The 17923-nt window shown below is 63.2% G+C and overlaps 1 protein-coding gene across 1 annotated transcript; it reads left to right on the forward strand.

Annotated features, from left to right (window-relative positions):
• On the forward strand, positions 1 to 10480 carry EXOC3L4 (exocyst complex component 3 like 4). Its single transcript, XM_040256865.1, has 11 exons — positions 1 to 1715; positions 2595 to 3246; positions 4199 to 4310; positions 4550 to 4672; positions 5027 to 5127; positions 5329 to 5409; positions 6945 to 7059; positions 7861 to 7980; positions 8057 to 8209; positions 8865 to 8986; positions 9996 to 10480. Exons 1-11 carry the CDS (start codon positions 1211 to 1213, stop codon positions 10186 to 10188), a joined length of 2277 nt encoding a protein of 758 aa, XP_040112799.1. The 5' UTR covers positions 1 to 1210; the 3' UTR covers positions 10189 to 10480.
• Positions 10481 to 17923: the final 7443 nt, after the last annotated feature.

The raw sequence follows: 17923 nt of genomic DNA on the forward strand, positions 1-17923 counted from the left end.
TCTGGGAGAGGAAAGTAGGCCTCGGTGACCCCCTGCATGTCTGCCCCTAGACGGACATCTTGCTGGCAGGTGCCGGGAAAGGGGTGGGTTAGGGGCTGGGCCCTGCTCATCCTGGTGTCAATCACCCCAGGCACACTGAGGCCTGCAGAGAGGCCGCTCTGGCCCAATATCACCCAAGGGTCAGGTGCTGGCTCCAGCCTGGCCTTTGTCCCCGTGGTGGGGGGTGGCCGGGGGATGGGGGGTAGCTCAGCCTCTGGTTGGTCAGTGACTTCAGCAGGTCCTGCCCTCTTTTGGGCCCTAGTTCCTTGGGCTGAAGTGAGAACTTGCTGGCCCCCACCACCTTGAACTTGTCTTTACACAGTGGGGTGGGAGGGAGGGCCCAGCAGGCCAAGAAATTTTTATTCTTTTTCCCCAACAGCCAGGAGGGGCTGAAAGGGGGTGGGGATGAGCAGAGACTGGGGGATCCTGGGGGTGGTGAGGGCCCTGTGCTCAGGCCCCCATGCCCTGGAGACCCCCTCCCCATCCTCTATGGGGGGCAGCAGGGAGGAGATCATGGGTGAGAATGGGAGTGGGGAGCCTCCAGCCCCTGGTTAAATATAGAACCAAGGCCCCTCCCACAGCCTTCCCTGCAGGCTGCAAGGCCTCGATAAGCCCCTGGTGGCCTGACCCCACCCCTGTCCAGTGCTGGGACATCCAGGAAAAGGGGTGGACGTCCTCCACGGGGGCCGTGGAGCTCTGCTTTGAGCAGAAGCAGTGAGCGTGATGGCTGAAAGGGGGTGAGCTGAGGGGTGAAGGGGGCAGTGAAGCGGCTCTGGAGGGGGTAGACATGCTAGGCCTCAGGACTCGAGGTTCAGGAAGCCCTGGATGTGGTTGCTGGGCCCACTCTGGGGACTGCGGGCTGCGGGCTGGGCTAAGCCCTGGAATCTGCACCTTCGTTTCCCTCTCCAGCTCTGGTGGGAGGGTCTGGCCTGGCAGACCCAGCGTGGATGGGTACTCAGGGAAGACCGTCATGGAAAATGGTGTCAGGGGAGGCTTCCTTATAGAAGTAGCTGTCTGTGTCTGCAGAAGCAGCTGCATCCTGGCATAAGGACGGCTCAGGCCACGGGAGCTGCCTGGCAACAGTTCCTTTTGACAGCTTTGGGGTCACCTCTGGTGGTGGTGGGAAGCTTCCCTGACCAGCGCCTGGGCCCCCACATGCCCCGGGGATTTCATGGGGTTTTGGTGTCTGCTCCCGGGGACTGGTCGCCCCACCACCACCCGCCCCGGGTTCCTGAGCTTCCCTTTCACCTCCAGCTCTGCTGCCGCCAAGATGCCGTTGCCACAGACACAGGCCTCTGGGCTGGAGCTGCACCGCCGGCAGGAGCCCGTGGAGCCGCACACCCCAGCCCAGGGCGCCCGGCGGGCGAGTAGCGAGGACGCGCCCGGCGCCCAGCACGAGGGCTTCAGGCCTGGCCTGGGCACCTTGCGGCGGGCCCTCTCGAGGGCGAGCCAGCGGGCCTCGGTTCGAGCCCCCCGGGGAGACACAGGGCTGCTCAGGCTCAGCGGCCGCTTCCTGTTCGGGTCTTTGCGGCGCACTCCAGACAACCGCCCTGCCGGGGACCAGACCGGGGTGACCTCGGAGCCAGGGCCGGCCTGTGGCAGGAAGGGGTCCTCCAAGGCCAAGGAAGATGTTGGCCGGCGGTCGTCCACGGGGGCGGGGCCTGAGGAAGCCGAAGGTGAGGGCTGCCCCGCCCCCACTGAGCAGAGGAGGAAACCAAGGCGGGGGTGGGGGGGGAGGGGCGGGGCCTAGGCTTCTTGATGGGTTACCCTCCCCAGCCACCCCAAACCCCTGCCCCGGCACAACTGCACGGTAAAATTCTTCCAGCGTTTCAACAAGGGCAGCCGAGAAAAGTGAGGCTCAGAGAGGTTAAGTGACTTGCCTCACGTCTCACAGCTGGGAAGTGGAAAAATGAGATTGAACCCAGAGCTGCAGGGCCCCAGAACTCCACGGGCTTCCACAGCCTGGCTGCTGGCCAAACCGGACTGGTGGACAAGGCCCTGGCCCAGTCAGATCACAGGATCACGGAGGGTGCCTGGGAGCCAAGACCGCCTGGAGGCGAGATTAGGGGGCCACCCAGGAGATGAGCCCTGAAGAGGGCGTGCGGGAGAAGGTGGAGGGCTCCTGGGGGTGGAGGCTGGCCAAGAGCAGGGAACAGCGGGGAACAAGAAAGGCTGAAGCTGGACACTGCGAGCAGGAGCCTGGACATCCAAGGGAACGCCCAGCCTGAGCTCTGGCCCCACTGGACCTGAGTCAGGACTGCACTGGAGGCCACCAGGTCCAGCTCCATGCAGGGAGCAGCGGCCGATGTAGGGGCTGAAGGCAAGGGGAGGCAGGACCCATCCCAGGCATGATCTGAACCAGGCTTGGGACCTGGGATCTGCCTCTTCAAAGGCAATTCCGAAGGACATAGAGCAGTCGGGTCCCTTGCTCCTGGTGCAGGCCTTCCGTAGCGCTATGGGGCCAGGGAGCCCAGCCCGGGGTGTAGGGTCGGGGCCGACAGGCTTACCTGGAGCGCCCCCTTCACTGGCCCTCTTCTTGCCCGACCTTGCAAAAGGCACGTCCGTGGCCGACCTCATCTCCCAGCGGCAACTCCTGGCCGCCTTCAAGCGGCTGCGGCACCTGGAGACGGGGCTAGTGGCCGAGAAAGCCTCGTGCACCTTCCAGCAGGACCCCACGGGCTTTGCGCGGCGCGCCATGGACGTGTGCCTGCACTACGACGGGCTGGCCGCGGAGATCGGCGCCATCGTGCGCGAGACGCTTGGCCCGGATGGCGTGGACGCGGCCGCGCTCGCGGAGCTGGCCAGAGTGGTGCGCGCGGAAGAGGAGGCCCACCCGGAGCCCCCCGCAGACGGCGACTTTCTGCGCACGCCGCGCCGCTGGCGCCAGTACTGGGAGGACGCCGTGCGGCGGAGGGCGGGAAGCCTTACGGCAGGAGGGCGCCAGGAAGGCCCAGGGGGGCAGCCGACGCTGCCCACCGACTTGGCGCGGCTCCTGGCCGAGCTCGGCGCTTTGGTTCGCCGCGACCTGCAGAAGGTGCAGCGGGAGGTGCACCCCGCTTACGCGGCCGCCGGCTTCCCGGCGTGGGAGGCCTACCTGCGTGCCTTCCACGGCGCGGTGGCCGGGCGCCTCCAGGAGCTCGCACACGACGCCCGCGGCTGCGAGCAGCTCTACGTGCTGCTGGACTGGGCCGCCAACGTCTACAGCAGGTGAGGCCCGGGCCGGCGGCCGCGGGGGGGGGGGGGGGGCGGGGGGGCGGGGGCGAGAAGGGGCTGGCACTGCCCGCCCGCGAGGCCTTCGGGAACCTGTTCTGAAGGGCACAGGGCACCTTCTCCTCCTTTTCCTCCCCGGGAGAGTGCTGGCTGTTAGGCACCCAAGATCCGGGAGCCCTTTGATATTCCTTTCTCCCCATCCCAGACCCTGGTGCTCTCCCTTTCGGGTTCCGAAGCTGGAAAGCCCTATGGGCGGGGTTGCTTCCGAGGCGGCGAGCCCAGTGAGTCCCCCCTAGTCCACGCGGGGCCTTGGAGTGAACTGGCCAAGGGCGCCCCCTCCAGGCTGGACACAACCACGGGCTCACCGCGCTCCTTGAGGGCTGGCTTTCACCCCCACTCTTGCTTTGGATGGACACCTCGGTTCAGGGCTCTGCAGAACATGATGGGGTGGGTCCCCCGTCCCCCTGAGCGCTCCCCAGCTCCCCAGGCAGGCGGGCAGTTGGAGGGGACGCCAAAGTGCTGGGCTCCTTAATATTCTGTGTGGCTGCAGACAGGCGCCCGCCCCGGTGTGGGCTGGATCCTAGCTGGACCCTGAACTGCAAGGTCCTGGGGGCGTTTAGAGCTCAATTTGGGTGAACCCCGAGCAAGAGGGTGGCGGTCACTCCCGAAGCAAGTTGGTCGAAGTCCATTGGGACTGCCTTCTTTATGCTTTTGGGGCACGTTCCACCGACTGCTTAGCCAGGAAATCCTGAGGTGGGAAGCCCGGCGGAGGGGCGTTTGGCACGGAAACCTGGAGGGCGGGGTGGGGTGCCGGGCGTGTGAACGGAAGCCCAGATTCCGGGCCTCACAGCGATGGCGTTAGGCTTTGAGCCAAGGCAGAGGGCAGTGGGGGCAGCCGCGGCCGCATCAGAGTCCCGCCCAGACCTTCAGGCCCCGCCCTGCCTTCCAGTCCTGGTTTCCTGGGCTCCCAGGACCAGGCTCTGCCCTCGGAGCCGCTGCCCCCGCTCCTGGCACCGGACGTCTGGGCCCGACTGGAAGATGACTACACCAGCTTCCTGGAGGTGAGACCAGGGCGGGGCCGGGCCGAAGGGGGCGGGGTCCAGGTAGAGGGTGGTCAATGCCAGCGGGGTAGGGAGGCGCAGTGCCCAGGGTCCGAGCCTCTCTGCGCCCTGTGGCCTCGGGCGTGGGCCTGTGCCCCGGCAGGGGTGCCCTTGTCGCCAAGGGCGCGCCCTAGGGCGTGGAGGTAGGGGGTCTCCCTCCTGGGAGGGTCTCACCGCGGCCCCTTCCCTGGCCCGCACAGACCAAGATCGCGAGCTGCTTCGATGGCATCCTGCAGCTGGAGCAGAGTCGCTGGGCGGCTGCGGAGGCCCCCGAGGAGCTGCAGGGCCTCTACCACACGCCGCTGTCCTTCGATGTCTGCATGGTGCGCGGGAGGGAAGGACGTGGGTTTGGGCCTCTGGCGGTGGAGACTCTTATAAGGCACAGTCACAACCGCCTCTCCCTATCGGACAGGAGCCTGAGGCCCCACGTGGGGCGCGGTCAGAAGTCTCGGATCTCATGACCAGGCTGGGAGAGCGAGGCCACAGCTCCCAGCTGAGCCGGGACGGGGGGGACCCCGTGGGTGTGCGGAGCTGGGAGGGCTGACCTTCTGGAAATCGGGGCCCCTGGAAATCGGAGCCGACACTGGGAGGCAGAGCGAGGAAGGTGGAGACGTCCCTCCGCCACGATTGGGCGCTGGGGCCATCGGGACAGAGGGCTCAGACGCGCTCGCTCGCAGCTCGTGGCGGAGCACGTGAAGGCGGCCGGCTCCATCTCCGCAGAGCTGGAGGCCACCACGTTGGGGATCTGCGCGCGGGCTCTGGGGCTCTTCCTGCACAGGTGCGGGCGAGTCCTGGGCCGGGATGTGGTGGGCGGGGTGGCCAGGGTGTGGACGCTGGTTGTCCCTGGGGGGAACCCATTCCTCCTGTTTCCTCGGAATTCGAGATTCCGGACAACTGGGAGGGAGAAGCCTGGAGGGAGGACTCGGGGTCTTAGCAGCCAGGGAGAGTCTCCAAGGCCCCTGCGTACCCCGCCCCCCAGGTTCGAAAAGGCTTTTCTGGAGTCCGGGGCGGTGACCGAGCCTAACCTGTGCGCCAGCATCAATGCCTGCGAGGAGCTCAGGTGGGTTTGTCCCGCGGTGCCAGGCGCGACCGGCAGGGGGCGCACGAGCCCTGGGAACCGAAACGCAGACGCCGGCCATGCGGCCCCAAAGCGGCCATCCCCTGACGCCTCCCGAAGGGGACCCTCTCTCCGTGCTCGGCCCCGCCCCTGTCCCCGCCGTGGGGTCTTCTCTTGGCCCCGCAGAGCTGAGGCCCTGGCAGGGACGCGGGGAGCTTCAGGGCTGAGCAGAGGCCAAGGTTCCAGCCACCCTTGCCCAGCTCATCCCTGCCACCCACGACTCCGTTTCTCCTCTCTCATCCCACTCAGCCTTCTTACTTTTAGGGACCCTCTCTCTTCTTGGAAGCCTGACCTGACACTCCCCCCGCCCCTTCCCCAACCCCCAGGGCCTTGCTGGTGCCGAGGCCTGGGTTCCTCTGACCCCAGGGGGCAGTGGCCCTCCCCTGCAGGCTGCCAGAGCCTTCAGCCCCAGGCCAAGCCATAGTGTCCCCCAACTGAAGACGCATCAGCTACTGCTGATGGTGTGATGTCCCCATGGACAGACGGGAATGCAGTGTGGGGGCTCAGAAAGGCATCGCCGCCAGTCCACAGTCACGCAGGCAGTACTTGTTGGATCCGGGAACCCAAAGTATGACTGTGATAAGGCGCTGGCTCACTAACACTCTTCTGTCCCTAGACTGTGCCAGGCTGGTCCTGGGCACAGGGGACTCTGGTGTAGGTCATCTCTGGTCAAGCCCTGGTAGAAATTTAGCCTGCCTTTCTGTGTCCCTGCCTTTCTGGAGAAGGAAATGTCAACCCACTCCAGTACTCTTGCCAGCAAACCCCATGGATGGAGGAGCCTGGCGAGCTACAGTCCATGGGGTCACAAAGGGTTGGACTCGACTGAGAGACTTCACTTTCTGTGTCCCTGGGTTGCAAACTAGGAGAGCCTAGCTCTGTCTCCTCAATGATGAAATGGGGGCATTGTGATATTTGGAGAAGCAGTTATGAGGCTCCAAGGGCTTCCCTGGGAGCTCAGAGGATAAAGAATCTACCTGCAATGTAGGAAACCTGAGTTCAATCCCCGGGTTGGGAAGATCCTCTGGAGAAGGGAATGGAAACCCACTCCAGTATTCTGGCATGGAGTTCCCCGTGGACAGAGGAGCCTGGCGGGCTACCGCCCATGGGGTCACAGAGTCGGACTCAACTGAGTGACTATCCCGAGCATCTGAGGAGGGCCTCTGTGCCAGGAGGCGCTGTGCTGCACTGTTCTGTCGCCAGGAGGGATGAGGTCTGGCTCAGCCCTGCCACAGGGGCCCTGCCACGCGGTGGGACCGCGACACTCCCCTGGCCCACCCCTCTGTGCTCGGCTCCCGGGCGCACTGCCGCCCCCTCACGTGACCGCTCCCAGGGCTTCTCCGCTGTGCCGCCCCAGGGGGCTGCCCTTCACACTATAGTCTGAGTGATCGGAGCTGCGGTGGCACCCAGCCTTCACGGCTGTATGCCCGGCTGTGACCCCTTGCCCACTTTCCCCAATCCTGGCCCCTCCCCCTCCCCAGGACTCACCTTCTGGCCAAGTTCCCAGAAAGCTTTGGAGAGCTGGAGAAGGCCCTGGGGGCTGCCGCCCGTGCCTTTCAGAAGCGGCTGCTCCAGGGCTTGCAGGGCACTGTGCAGGTGAGGGGGCGGGCCCTTCTCTCCCCACTTTCCTTGCCCAGCAGGTGCGCCCTGTGTCCTGGAGCCCGGGGGCCCAAGTCACAGCACTCATTTACCGTAGGGGCGTGTTGGGGATGGTGTTTCGGGAGCAGGCAGGGAACCCAGACGCGTTCCCAGCTGAGCAGGAACAGTTGGGAAACAATTCCCTCCTTCCTTCACGCTCCCTGGGCTTCTCCGCTGGCTCAGATGGTGAAGAATCCCCTATAATTGCAGAACACCCAGGTTCCATCCCTGGGTGAGGAGGATCCCCTGGAGAAGGGAATGGCAACCCACTCTAGTACACTTGCCTGGAGAACCCCATGGACGTAGGTAGGGTCCATGCGGTCACAAAGAGTCGGACACGACTAAGCGACGAACGCTTTCACTCTCCTCTCAGAGATGCACTCTGAGACTCTGAGGACCCTCTCCACAGAGCGGGTGCATCCAGGGAATGGCGCCTCATCCAGCCCCTCAAGGCGCCCCCAGGACTCCCGAGGCAAGGCCTGGCTAGAGGCTCAAACTCCAAGCATGCCCACGGGGCCTGGCGGCCTGGAGGAGGCCGTCTCAGAGTTTTCTCATCAGGGAAAGGTCTAGAGCCAGGAGAGGGGCTGTCCCCAAGATACCGTAGAGAAGGGGGTCGGCTCCCCAGACTTTCTTCCTGATGCCAGCTCGCCCTTTGGCCTGAATCGCCCCTGTCCGGAGCCAGGCCCTGGGTGCCCAGGGGAGGGTCTAGTGGGTGCTGGGGGTCAGCCCTCGGCCGACTGCCCACCGCTCTGCCCCTAGCCGCTCTTCAGGGTCCTGTGCACCAAGGCCTGGCTGACTCAGGACCTGCTGCAGCCCGTCATGGACAAGGTGCTGGCCTTCTCGGGCCTCCTCGGGCACATGGCCCCACCCCTGGCCCAGGTATCCGGGGGCGGGGGCGGGCACTGGTGGGGGCGTGCCCAGGGCTCCTCCGGGTGACCCTGACCTCTACCCCCAGGAGACTCTGCAGCAGGTGCACCGCTACGTTGTCCGCGAGTACCTGGCGCAGGTGCTGCGACCCCGAGAGCGGCTCCGGGGTGTGGACCGCCGGAGCGGCTCCCAGAAGATGGGCCTGGAGGCGCAGGCCATCGGCAGCACCTTCCAGGGCTTGGTAGGAGCATCGCCCGACTGCCCCGGGGCGCAGGCCTTCTTGGGGGTTCTCCAGCCCGCGGACCCTCCAAAAGCGCCCCGCTCAGTCTGATTTCAGCTCGCCCCCTGTAAGAAACCCGCCCCCCCCCCCCCCGTGGGCAGGCTTAGGCAAACGATTCGCGGCACTCTCCACATGCAGGGGCAGGGCAGGTGGGGAGGACACGTTGCATATATTTGCACTGATTTGCATGTACTTTGTGGGGGAATGTAGGGGAGGGATGAGGGTCGCAGCCCCGTCTGATGGGCAGGGACTGTGTCCAACTTCTCCTCCACACCACCCCCAGCAGAGGGAGCTCAGGCATGTCCTCCCCACACAGACACCCCTCATCTGGGCCTCTGGTCCCCAACTCCCCGTCTGATGCCAGGCAGGCCTTCCCCGCGGGGCCTGGGCTCATCCACCTGAGTAGACACGGAAAGCCTCTTCTGTGCTGTGTAGTGGGGAGGAAAGAGGAACCCAGAGCCAGGGCCGCGGCCCCTTCCGCGGTGGGGGGAGGGGGGGGCGGGGTGAGGCGGTCCGGGTGGGGCCGCGGTGGTGGCTGCAGGAGGGCTAAACTGGGCACTAACCGAGGGGCTGCAGGCGGGGGCAGGGGTGGCCTACCGCGCCCGCGTCTTCGCAGGGCTCCGAGGCCACGTGGCTGGGCCAAGCTATCCCATGCGTGGCTGACATACTGGGCGAGACTTACAAAGACGACATCAGGCGGCACCTGGAGACGCTCATCAGAAGCTACCCTGACATCAGGTTCGTACCCCGGAGGGGGCCTCCGGGCGGGGCTCGGACTAGCACCGGCCTCCATGCACAGGTGCCAGCAGCGTGACCTGCGGGCCCCGGACCCTCAGGCTGTGGGGGCCCTAGTGGGATCGTCGCTGCCCTTCCCCAGTGTTCTAATCTCGCTGTCCTCATTCAGTCTTGTGGTCCCTGGAGTCTGAAGGGAGCCAGAGCCCTTCCTCCAGCGAGTCTTAGGGGGAGGCACAGGCCCCCAGCTCTGGGAGAAAGCCCTTTCTGGAAGCCGCTAGACCTGCCAGCAGGAAGAAGGCTTTGATCCTAGGGTGTGTGTTGGGGGAGGGTGCTGAGTCATCAAGCACGTGGAAATCCCAGCTCAATCTCTCCATGGCCTTGGAGATTCCAGGATGCGGAGACTACAGAAAGCCCGGGCCTAGCCCCTTCCTGGTCCCCTGCCCCGCCCCGCCCCACCAGAGAATCCTCTGATCCCAGCCCGCGGCGTCTGTTTGGCCTTGATTCAGAGTAACTGCGCATAGGCGGAAGGTTCCCCTTTTGGCCCCTCGGGGTTTTCCTGGGCAGGCTCGCCGGCCCTCCTTCGATGCGGGAGACAGTGCTTCCAGCTCTTTGGGGTGCTTGGGGCGGGAGGGGCGGTACACTGGGCCAAGCCTCCCACCCCACGTGCCTCTCTGCTTGCCGCTGGGCCGGGGCTCCCCAGCACGCTTCTCAGGGGAAGAGGCTCTGACTCCCCTGCCTGGCCCCGCTCCCGGCATCGTGGCATGGCGGCGCCCTGCTGCCTCCCGAGGTCCACTAGGTTTCCCGAACTTCTGCCTGGGCCTCAGAGGCCGTTCCCCTCAGGCTTGCCTCTTGCCGTCTCTGCCGGGCTTTGCACCCTTCAAGACCCAGGCACCCCCAGGAAGGCTGGGTGCCCTAGCGCTTCCAGTCCGAGCCCCGGGGTCCCCCTCGCCCTGGGGTCCGGGGTGTCACTGGAGCTGTCGAGTCTGCAGCGGGGGCCTTCGGGTCTCTGCAGGCGGGACCACGTGCTGGCCATCCTGGCACTGCGCCGACTGGGCCGCCGTCGGAACCAGCACTTCCTGCGCCACGCCCAGGCCGTGCTGAGGGCTGCGGCCAAGGCCGGGGGCTCCGGGGCTGCCGGGGGCCGCGTGCTCTTCGAGGAGATCGAGTTGGGCACCTCCATGGACGCGCTGGTCACCTGCATCTAACGCTGCTGGCCTGAGAGGGGGCGGCCCCGGGGACGGAGGGGCGGCCACCTTCCCCTGGGGACCGAGCCCCAAGCTGGGGACCCGAGAGGCAGCCCCGGCGCAGCCCCAGGCCTGAAGCCCCCCGTGGTGGACCGTCCATCCTCCTCCTCCTGATGGCCAGGGGAGGTCATGCCAGGCATGCCAGCAAGCCTGAGAGGCATTCCAGGCATTTGGAGGAGGGTTTGGTGCAGAAGTTCCCTTTGGTACTGCCCACCCGAGAAGGCCTCCCTGCCTAACTGTCCTGCACCACCCCAATGTAAAAATGAAGAACAGAGTATTTATTTTTAAAATAAACATGAATTAAAATGGTATCTCTCTAAGGAGACGCGGGGCCAAGTTGACTGCAGACAGAAGGTCCGTGTCCCCACACACCCAGGGGCCGGCCAGAGGTTCCGTGCTGACTGCCTTTTCCTGCCCACTGTACCAACAGGGAGACTGAGGCAAGTCTGAACTGGGAAAGCCCACCGCCGTGGTTACAGAGCAAAACAAACTTCGACCCTGGTTTCCCGGGGCCGCTGGCGTCACGTGCCAAGTGAGCCTCATCCCACAGGGGTGGGCACTGCTCTGTCCTGTTCTAAGCAAGCCTGCACCCTGGCAGATAAGGAAAGGCCAAAGCTTGATCTACAGCTTGAGGTATTTGGGTTAGATGTGCGAGGGACTTCCCAGCAGTGAAAGTGGTGTGCTGCCGCAGGGCAAGTGTCAGCCTGGAGTGAGTGTGTGGAGGGGTGGACCCTGCTGGTCCTGGCTCTGGACGTGAGGCTGCAAGGAGCTTACTCCGGCCTGACCCCTGCAAACCTCCCTCTTCATCTTCCTCTCTCGAACACGTGGCACTGAAATTTGGCTCCAGCCTGCAAGCAAGGCTGCTAGGAAACCCCGTTTGCATTGGCAACCTGGGGCTCTCCAAGAAAGCGGGGTGCTGAGATGGGAGATTAACAGGGAGGCGCTGAGGGAGGCCGCACCAGCTGCCTCTCCCCCACCCTCCCCCCGCTGGGATCCTGGGGCATCAGGAGCAAGTGCCAGGCACAGCCTGGCCAGAGGCAGGGCCAGAAGGAGGAAGAGGAGAGGTTGGGGTTCCAGGCCTGGAGAACAGGGGTGGGGTAGGGGCAGGGCATGTGAGTGCTGACGCTGGCAGGCAGCCCTAGTGTCAGTGGGGAAACTGAGGCCAGCACAGGATGGGGGTCTGCGCTGCTTCACACCAGGCCCCAGCATGGGTGGCCTGAGGTCCTACAGCCAGCGGGGGGGCGGGCAGGTATCCAAGGGGCACCTCTTTCCCTCGGGAGCGGCAGGGGACTGACAGGCCAGCCTGCCCCCACGAGTCAGCCCGGTGGCTGGCAGAGGTCGCGTAGGGGCCGTGCTACAGGAAGACTTGCCCTGGCTTGGTCCTGGCCAGCTTCTCCACGGGGAGCCCCTGCCACCCCCGACAGCTTTGTGTCCCCGGCCCCTCAAGGAGACCCCTCCTGCAGCCCCGGCCCCGGCCCTGACTGATGGGCCTGGCCTTGCCTGAGCCCCTGGGCTGCAGGCAGAAGGTCCCAGGCTGGTTTCTGAGCCAGGCGTAGTCCTTGTTCTACCACTTGCTTTTCAGTCAGAGGTTGTAGGCAAGTTTCGTCACCTCTCTGCACCTGGTTTTTCCAGCTGCAAAATGGGGGAAAGGAGGAGTGAAGCAAGGGCCTGCCATAAAGCCGGGTTTGGGGCCCCGTAACCCCATGTTCCCATGGGCCTGGCACGAAGAAGCAGAAAAGACCCTGGGTGCAGGGGTAGGGGGCTCTGTCAGTGAATCCTGAGGTGGGTGGGGCCCGTGAGTGGGGAATTCCCCCAAGGGGAGGCGGGGGAAGCAGGGGCTAAACAGCCTGTGAGTGGCAGCGGGAAGGATGTAGGCAGAGACCCAGGCCCAGAGCCAGAAAGGGAGGGTTTTCCTGGCAGGACCCTCCATGCCCAGGTGGCTCTGTGCCCCGACTGTGTTCCTGTGAGCCCAGCAGAGCATGAGGGGCTGGGGTCAGCTTCCCAAGGCTGAGTTGGGGTGAATAAGAGGCTAGATGGCAGCTCCTCTGAGGGGTGCAGACAGGGGGCCGGGGACTGCAGGGAGGGCTCAGTCCAGGGCACCCTGGCTGGCTCGGGTCCAGATCCCTGGCCATTGGCCATCCTGTCCCGGGCTGGGGGGCTGTGCTCAGGACCCTGCCCACCGCCAGGTCCCAGGAGGCCTCACGAAGAGCCAAATGTTTCCTTGGCCATTCTGTTGTCCGGGCCAAGCACTGGGGAGGAGAGGGCTGGCTCTCCGAGCTGCTTCCGGACTTGAGGACCAGGTTGTCTGGCTGATAAGGAAGCGTGTGTGCGTGTGTGTGTGTCTACGTGTGTGTGTTCCTGGAATGTGCCAGCCCCTGTCAACAGCACCCAGGGATGTTGGTGGTAGGGGGCTTTCCCAGTGTCTGTTCCTCTATGCAGCAGGACATCCTGCGTGCCCCCAGAGCGCGGGTCCCAGGCTCCACCTAGCCTGGCCACCCTCTTCCCCCTGCGCGGCCCCCTGCTCTTCCCCCTTGGGCTCAGCTTGGCTTTACCATTGCTCACATTTCCTGGGGCTCTTTGGTGGATGGAGGGTTGTCTCTGGCCCTGAGCCTGTGGCTCCTTGTTGAGGCTGGGTGTGAGAGGGTGCGGGGGCCAGCCTGCCCAAGGCAGGACGCTCAGCTTCAAGGACAGGAAACCCAATCTGCTGTCCCAAGACAGCCTGGGCGACAGGAGGGACCTGGTGTCCCCCTCACTCCACCTGAGCGTGTTCCCTCTGTGGCCCTCCGCCCAGCCAGGGGCCAACCCTGCTCAAGGGTGTTCGGGTCTCACCTGCTATCTCCTGCAGCAGGTGAGCCGGCCCGGTCCTCCCTGAGGCTGGGTCTCCTCCTCTGTGACACAGGAGATGCTGGGAGGCTGTGCCCAGCTGGAGCGGAGCTCAGGGGTAGGTGGGATCGGCCAGAGAACCTGCAGCTGGGGTGCCGGGAGGGGCAGCCGGCCTGCCACCTCCGTGCCCGCGCAGCCTCTCTGTCCTCCGCCCTGGTCTGCTGACCCTGGCCCCTTCCTTCCTGGACGTCATGGGGCCCCCGGACACGTGGGCGGCCCCCTCGGCGGCCGGGATGCAGTCCTCACAGAGCCCCCATCGCTGCCCCACGGGAGAGGGGGCTGCGGGGTGCCCAGGGCCACGCTGTCCCCTCTCTCACCTCCTCCTTTACTACCTCAGAGTCCTTTAGGGACCTCCAGCAGGTCAGAGGGTCCCCCTCCCACCGAGGTCAATGTCTGCCCACCGTCCATTGGCCCGGGGGGAGGAGCTGGGACTGGGCCGCCTTGGGCTAGATGGTGCTTCCCCAGCCGTCTCCCAGTGTGAAGCGCTGGGTGGCCGGCCTGTGCCCTTGTACTGGGCAGGGCGATCAAAATTAATATAGATTAGTTGATTGCAGATCAATTGTAAATCAACTGTATTTATATTTTTTAAAAAAGGATTAGGCTGTGGATTCAGACACCTCTGGGCTGGGAGCCCAGCTCTGTACCTTGCTAGCTGTGTGACGTTGGGCAGGTTACTCTGCCTCTCTGGGCCCCAGCTCCTGGTATAACGTGGGGAGCATTACGGGAGAAAGTGCAAATGTGCAGGACGAGGGCCGGCCTGCCTGTCTGCACGCCCTCAGGATGGCAGTTATTGCTATTTAGATGCACCCGCTCCTTGAAGCCCTGTCTGGCAGCCCCCTAAGCGAGTGTCTGCTCTGTTTCTAGAAACGATTGAGGCCAAAGGGGTGAAGCAATGTGTCTAAAGCCCCAGATGGGGACTTCCCAGCGGTCCAGTGGTTAGGACTCTGCACTTTCACTGCCAAGGGCTCGGGTTCTATCCCTCCTCAGGGGAACTGAGCCCCCACAAGCTGCTCAGTTTAGCCAAAATCAGGGACCATAGATGGAGGTGGTGGGATGCCCCAGGGCCCAAGTGGTCTCTGCGCCCGAGCCCCCACCATCGTGCCCTCCTTCTCCAAAGAGCAGAGGGCAGAGCTCCCCGAATGAGAGGTGTTCCAGAATCGGACTGGAAGGCCCGGTGCTGGTTTGGGGCAGGTTCCCTCCACCCTAGGCCTTGGCCGCCCTGCGCAGCACTAGGATTCCCACAACTCTTGCCACGTGATCCGCTCTGTCCCTGGTGGGACTGGATGTGGAGTAAGGCTGTTTTCCCGGAAACTGTGCCGTGGAGGAGAAGAGCCCGGGTTGCCGGGTCAGGGCAGGTCATCTTGCATCACCGCCAAAAACTGCTGTGGAAAGCTAGGCCCTTTTAGGAAAGAGCCCTGGCCACTGGGGCCAGTGTGGAGATTCCCTGGTGCCCTGGAGGCGGTGCTGTCCTTAGCAGGCCACTGGGATTGGGGTCCTTATGCCCAGCGGGCCCTGCTTTGTCCCATGTGACCCCACCCACCTCTAGCACCTCCAGCTCTTTCTCCTCAGGCCTCACTTTCCCCATCAGGCAAACACAGAAAGGAGTGCAGGGCCTGGCTTCCTCCCTGGAGGAAGGGTGGGCTATTAACAAGCAGACAGCTTCTGGGGGCCTGGGAGGACACTGCCTGTCTGCGTGCACCTGCCCCGATGGGGGCTCTTCTGGGAGGGGCTGTCCTGGGAGGGTGGCTCCTGGTCAGCTGACCTGACCATCCCGTGGTCCTCGGGTGGTCAGGAGACTCGGGCCAAGGTCAGGTGCAGCTGCCAATGACCCTGAGCAAGTGACTTCCCCTTTGGGGGAGGCTGGGTGGCAGCAGAGATCCCAGCCTCAAGGCCTCAGCTTTTTGCGTCCACTTGTTGCCTCCAAGGCTCGGTTTCCTTACCTGTCAACAGAGGATCCCATGGCTCTGCCCAGCGCACTTCGGGAGCGAGCAAGGACAGCCCCGAGAAACTAGAGGCCCCAGCAGGGGTCCCGGGAAGAAGCAGCGTGCGAGCGGGAGCTGGGGCCGTGGGAAGTGCAAAGTCATCGCCCGAAGGGAAGTGGGCGGGGCCGTGGAGGAGCCCTGCCCCTGGCCCTGCCCTCCCGCCCGGTGGTCCAGGGGCAGCCAGACCCAGCGACCCACAGCCCCGGTGTGTTCCAGTCCCATCCCGCACGCACCGGGCTTTCTTGCACCTGCCGAGCCCTGTGGCAGGATGCGCGCCCTTCTGCCGTCCCCTCCCCCTCGCCCTGGGAGCTCCGGGGAGGGGGAATCGAGGGAGGACGATCAGCACACACCACCCGCGTTATATTCTCTAGCCCGTGTCAGCCCCACCTGCTGCCGCGCAGGCTGAGGGCGGAGACTCAATTAACCGACCGCAGGAGGTCATGAAACAGATTGGTAAATACTTTTTTTCAAAGATGAAAAAGGAGTAGAGGGCAGTAAAAAAAAAACAAAAACCTTCCATTTCTGCATCTAAGCTTCCTTGCCCGGCAGACAGTCCTTCCTTGCGTCTGACTTAAATGCATCAAGCTGTATTTCAGTTGATCTGTGTGTTAGCGTACTCAGCCCTATCTGACTGTTTGTAACCCAGTGGACTGGAGCCCGCCAGGCTTCTCTGTCCATGGGATTCTCCAGGCAAGAATCCTGGAGTAGGTTGTCATTTCCTCCTCCAGAGGATTATCCTGACTCAGGGAGCGAATCCATGTCTCCTGAGTCTCCTGCATTAGCAGGTGGATTCTTTACCCCTGAGCCACCTGGGAAGCTCTGATCAACATTAGGGGGATAAGTAGCAGCACACTCATTGGAAAAGACCCTGATGCTGGGAAAGATGGAGGGCAGAAAAGGGTGACAGGATGAGATGGTTGGATGGCATTATTGACTCAATGGACGTGAGTTGGAGCAGATTCCAGGATAGTGAAGGACTGGGAAGCCTGGTGTGCTGCAGTCCGTGGAGTTGCAAACCATGGGACACGCATGAGCAACCGAATCACAACAATATGTTTAGTGTGGGCTCGCAGCTCCAGCAATGAACGTCACGTGACTGGACCTATCTGTGCCTTGATTTCTTCGTCTGTGGAAAGGAGATAATTAAGGAGCACCCATTTCATCAGATTGTCTGATGCAACCAGTTAACGCATACAAAGCACTTAGGAAAGAGCCTGATGCCTGTGGAGGGGGACAAAAGTCAGCTGTCTAATCAAAAGAACCAAAAGCAGGGTCTGGCAGGGCTGGTTGAGTTCCCAGGCTCACAGCAGCGTTATTCACAACAGCCAAGAGGTGGCAGCACAGGTGAAAAGATAAACAATGAAACCCTATTCAAGCTTTAAAAGGAAGGACATTCTGACACATGCCGCAACATGGATGACCCTTGAGGATATTATGCGAAGTTATGTAAGCCAGTCACAAAATGACAAACACTGTCCCTTTGATTCCACTTGTATGAGCTACTTTGAGTGGTCAAGTTTAGAGATGGGAAGTAGAATGACGGATGCCAGGCTGGTGGGAGGCTGAGAAAGGGGAGGTCGTATTTAATGAGTATGGAGTTTCAGTTCTGCAAAGTGAAACAAATCCTGGAGATGGACGGTGGTGATGGCTGCATAACAGCATATAACTTACTGCCATTGCACTGTGGACTTACAGTGGTCCAAATGGGGCATTTGGTTACGTGAATTTTACAACAATAAAAAAGTCACCTGTCATTTCCAAGCAGAGGGAAGGCATGTGGTGTCCGGGGCCTCCCAAGTCCTGGGTTGCATGCAAAGAGCTGACCATAGCTCTGGGCCAGGTGTGGGGGCACTTGACGTCTGGGCTGAACCTGGGGGGGTCTGTGCCAGTCCACCCCTGCCAGGTGGAACCGGCCTGCAGCCTGAGCCTCAGCCCCCTGGGGAGGAGGGTAATGGGACAGCAGCTGACCAGGGACACTCCCAACTCGCATCTGATGCTCATTTCCTGCTGAGGGTGGAATTCTTGGCTGGCCTTTGGCTCCTTCTGGAAGTGTCTGGTCTCCTGAGGACTGTTTCCTCATCTGTCAAGAGGGAGTAAGAATAGCTCCTGCCCCCTGGGCCCCACTGACGGTCACACTCCTTGGCTCTCCACGCAGCCCTATTGTTAGAGGGTTGCCCTTGAGCTGGGGGCTTCACGGATGTGACCCTTGACCCTCATGCCAGAACTCAGGGAAAGGGGAAGTGACTGGGGCAGCCACAGGAGGGCGAGGCAGCTTCTCCCATGCCGCGGTTGCAGCCTGGAGCTCGGGTGAGGCCCCAGGGAGGGAGTGAGGGCATCATGGCAGCTGGGTAAGGGGGTGCTTAGCCTGCCTGGGGGTGTTCTTCCTGCCCCTGCCCATCAGGGTCTGGAGCTCTGAGGGGGTGGTGGCTCTGTGAGTCTGACACTGTGCCCTCCTCCATGACCCAGAGCACTTTGGATTCTCCAGCGATTTCCCAATCTGGGGTTAGAAGAGGAGGCTGGCAGGGAGCTCTGGGGATTGCACAATGAGGCCACGGCAGACAGCCACAGAGGCAGTGGGCCAGGACCCCTTGGATTATGTCCTCATTACCCTCTCTGGCTGGATGAACTTGCTGTGGTTGGGGGGGCAGCCTTTACTCTTCCACTCTATGCACTGGGAGCAGCTGGAATGACCCCCTGTGACCGTTGTTTCAGATCTAAAAAATGTCACCCCTGAGGCCACAGGTGAGAAGGGGGTAGAGTCTGTCTCACTCCAGCCTTCTGAAGCCCCCTCTTCCCACAACAACCCCCCCCCCGCTACCCCCAACTACCCT

The sequence above is a fragment of the Oryx dammah genome, unplaced genomic scaffold (genome assembly GCF_014754425.2).
Source record: "Oryx dammah isolate SB20612 unplaced genomic scaffold, SCBI_Odam_1.1 HiC_scaffold_16, whole genome shotgun sequence".
In the NCBI taxonomy this organism is placed as follows: domain Eukaryota; kingdom Metazoa; phylum Chordata; class Mammalia; order Artiodactyla; family Bovidae; genus Oryx; species Oryx dammah.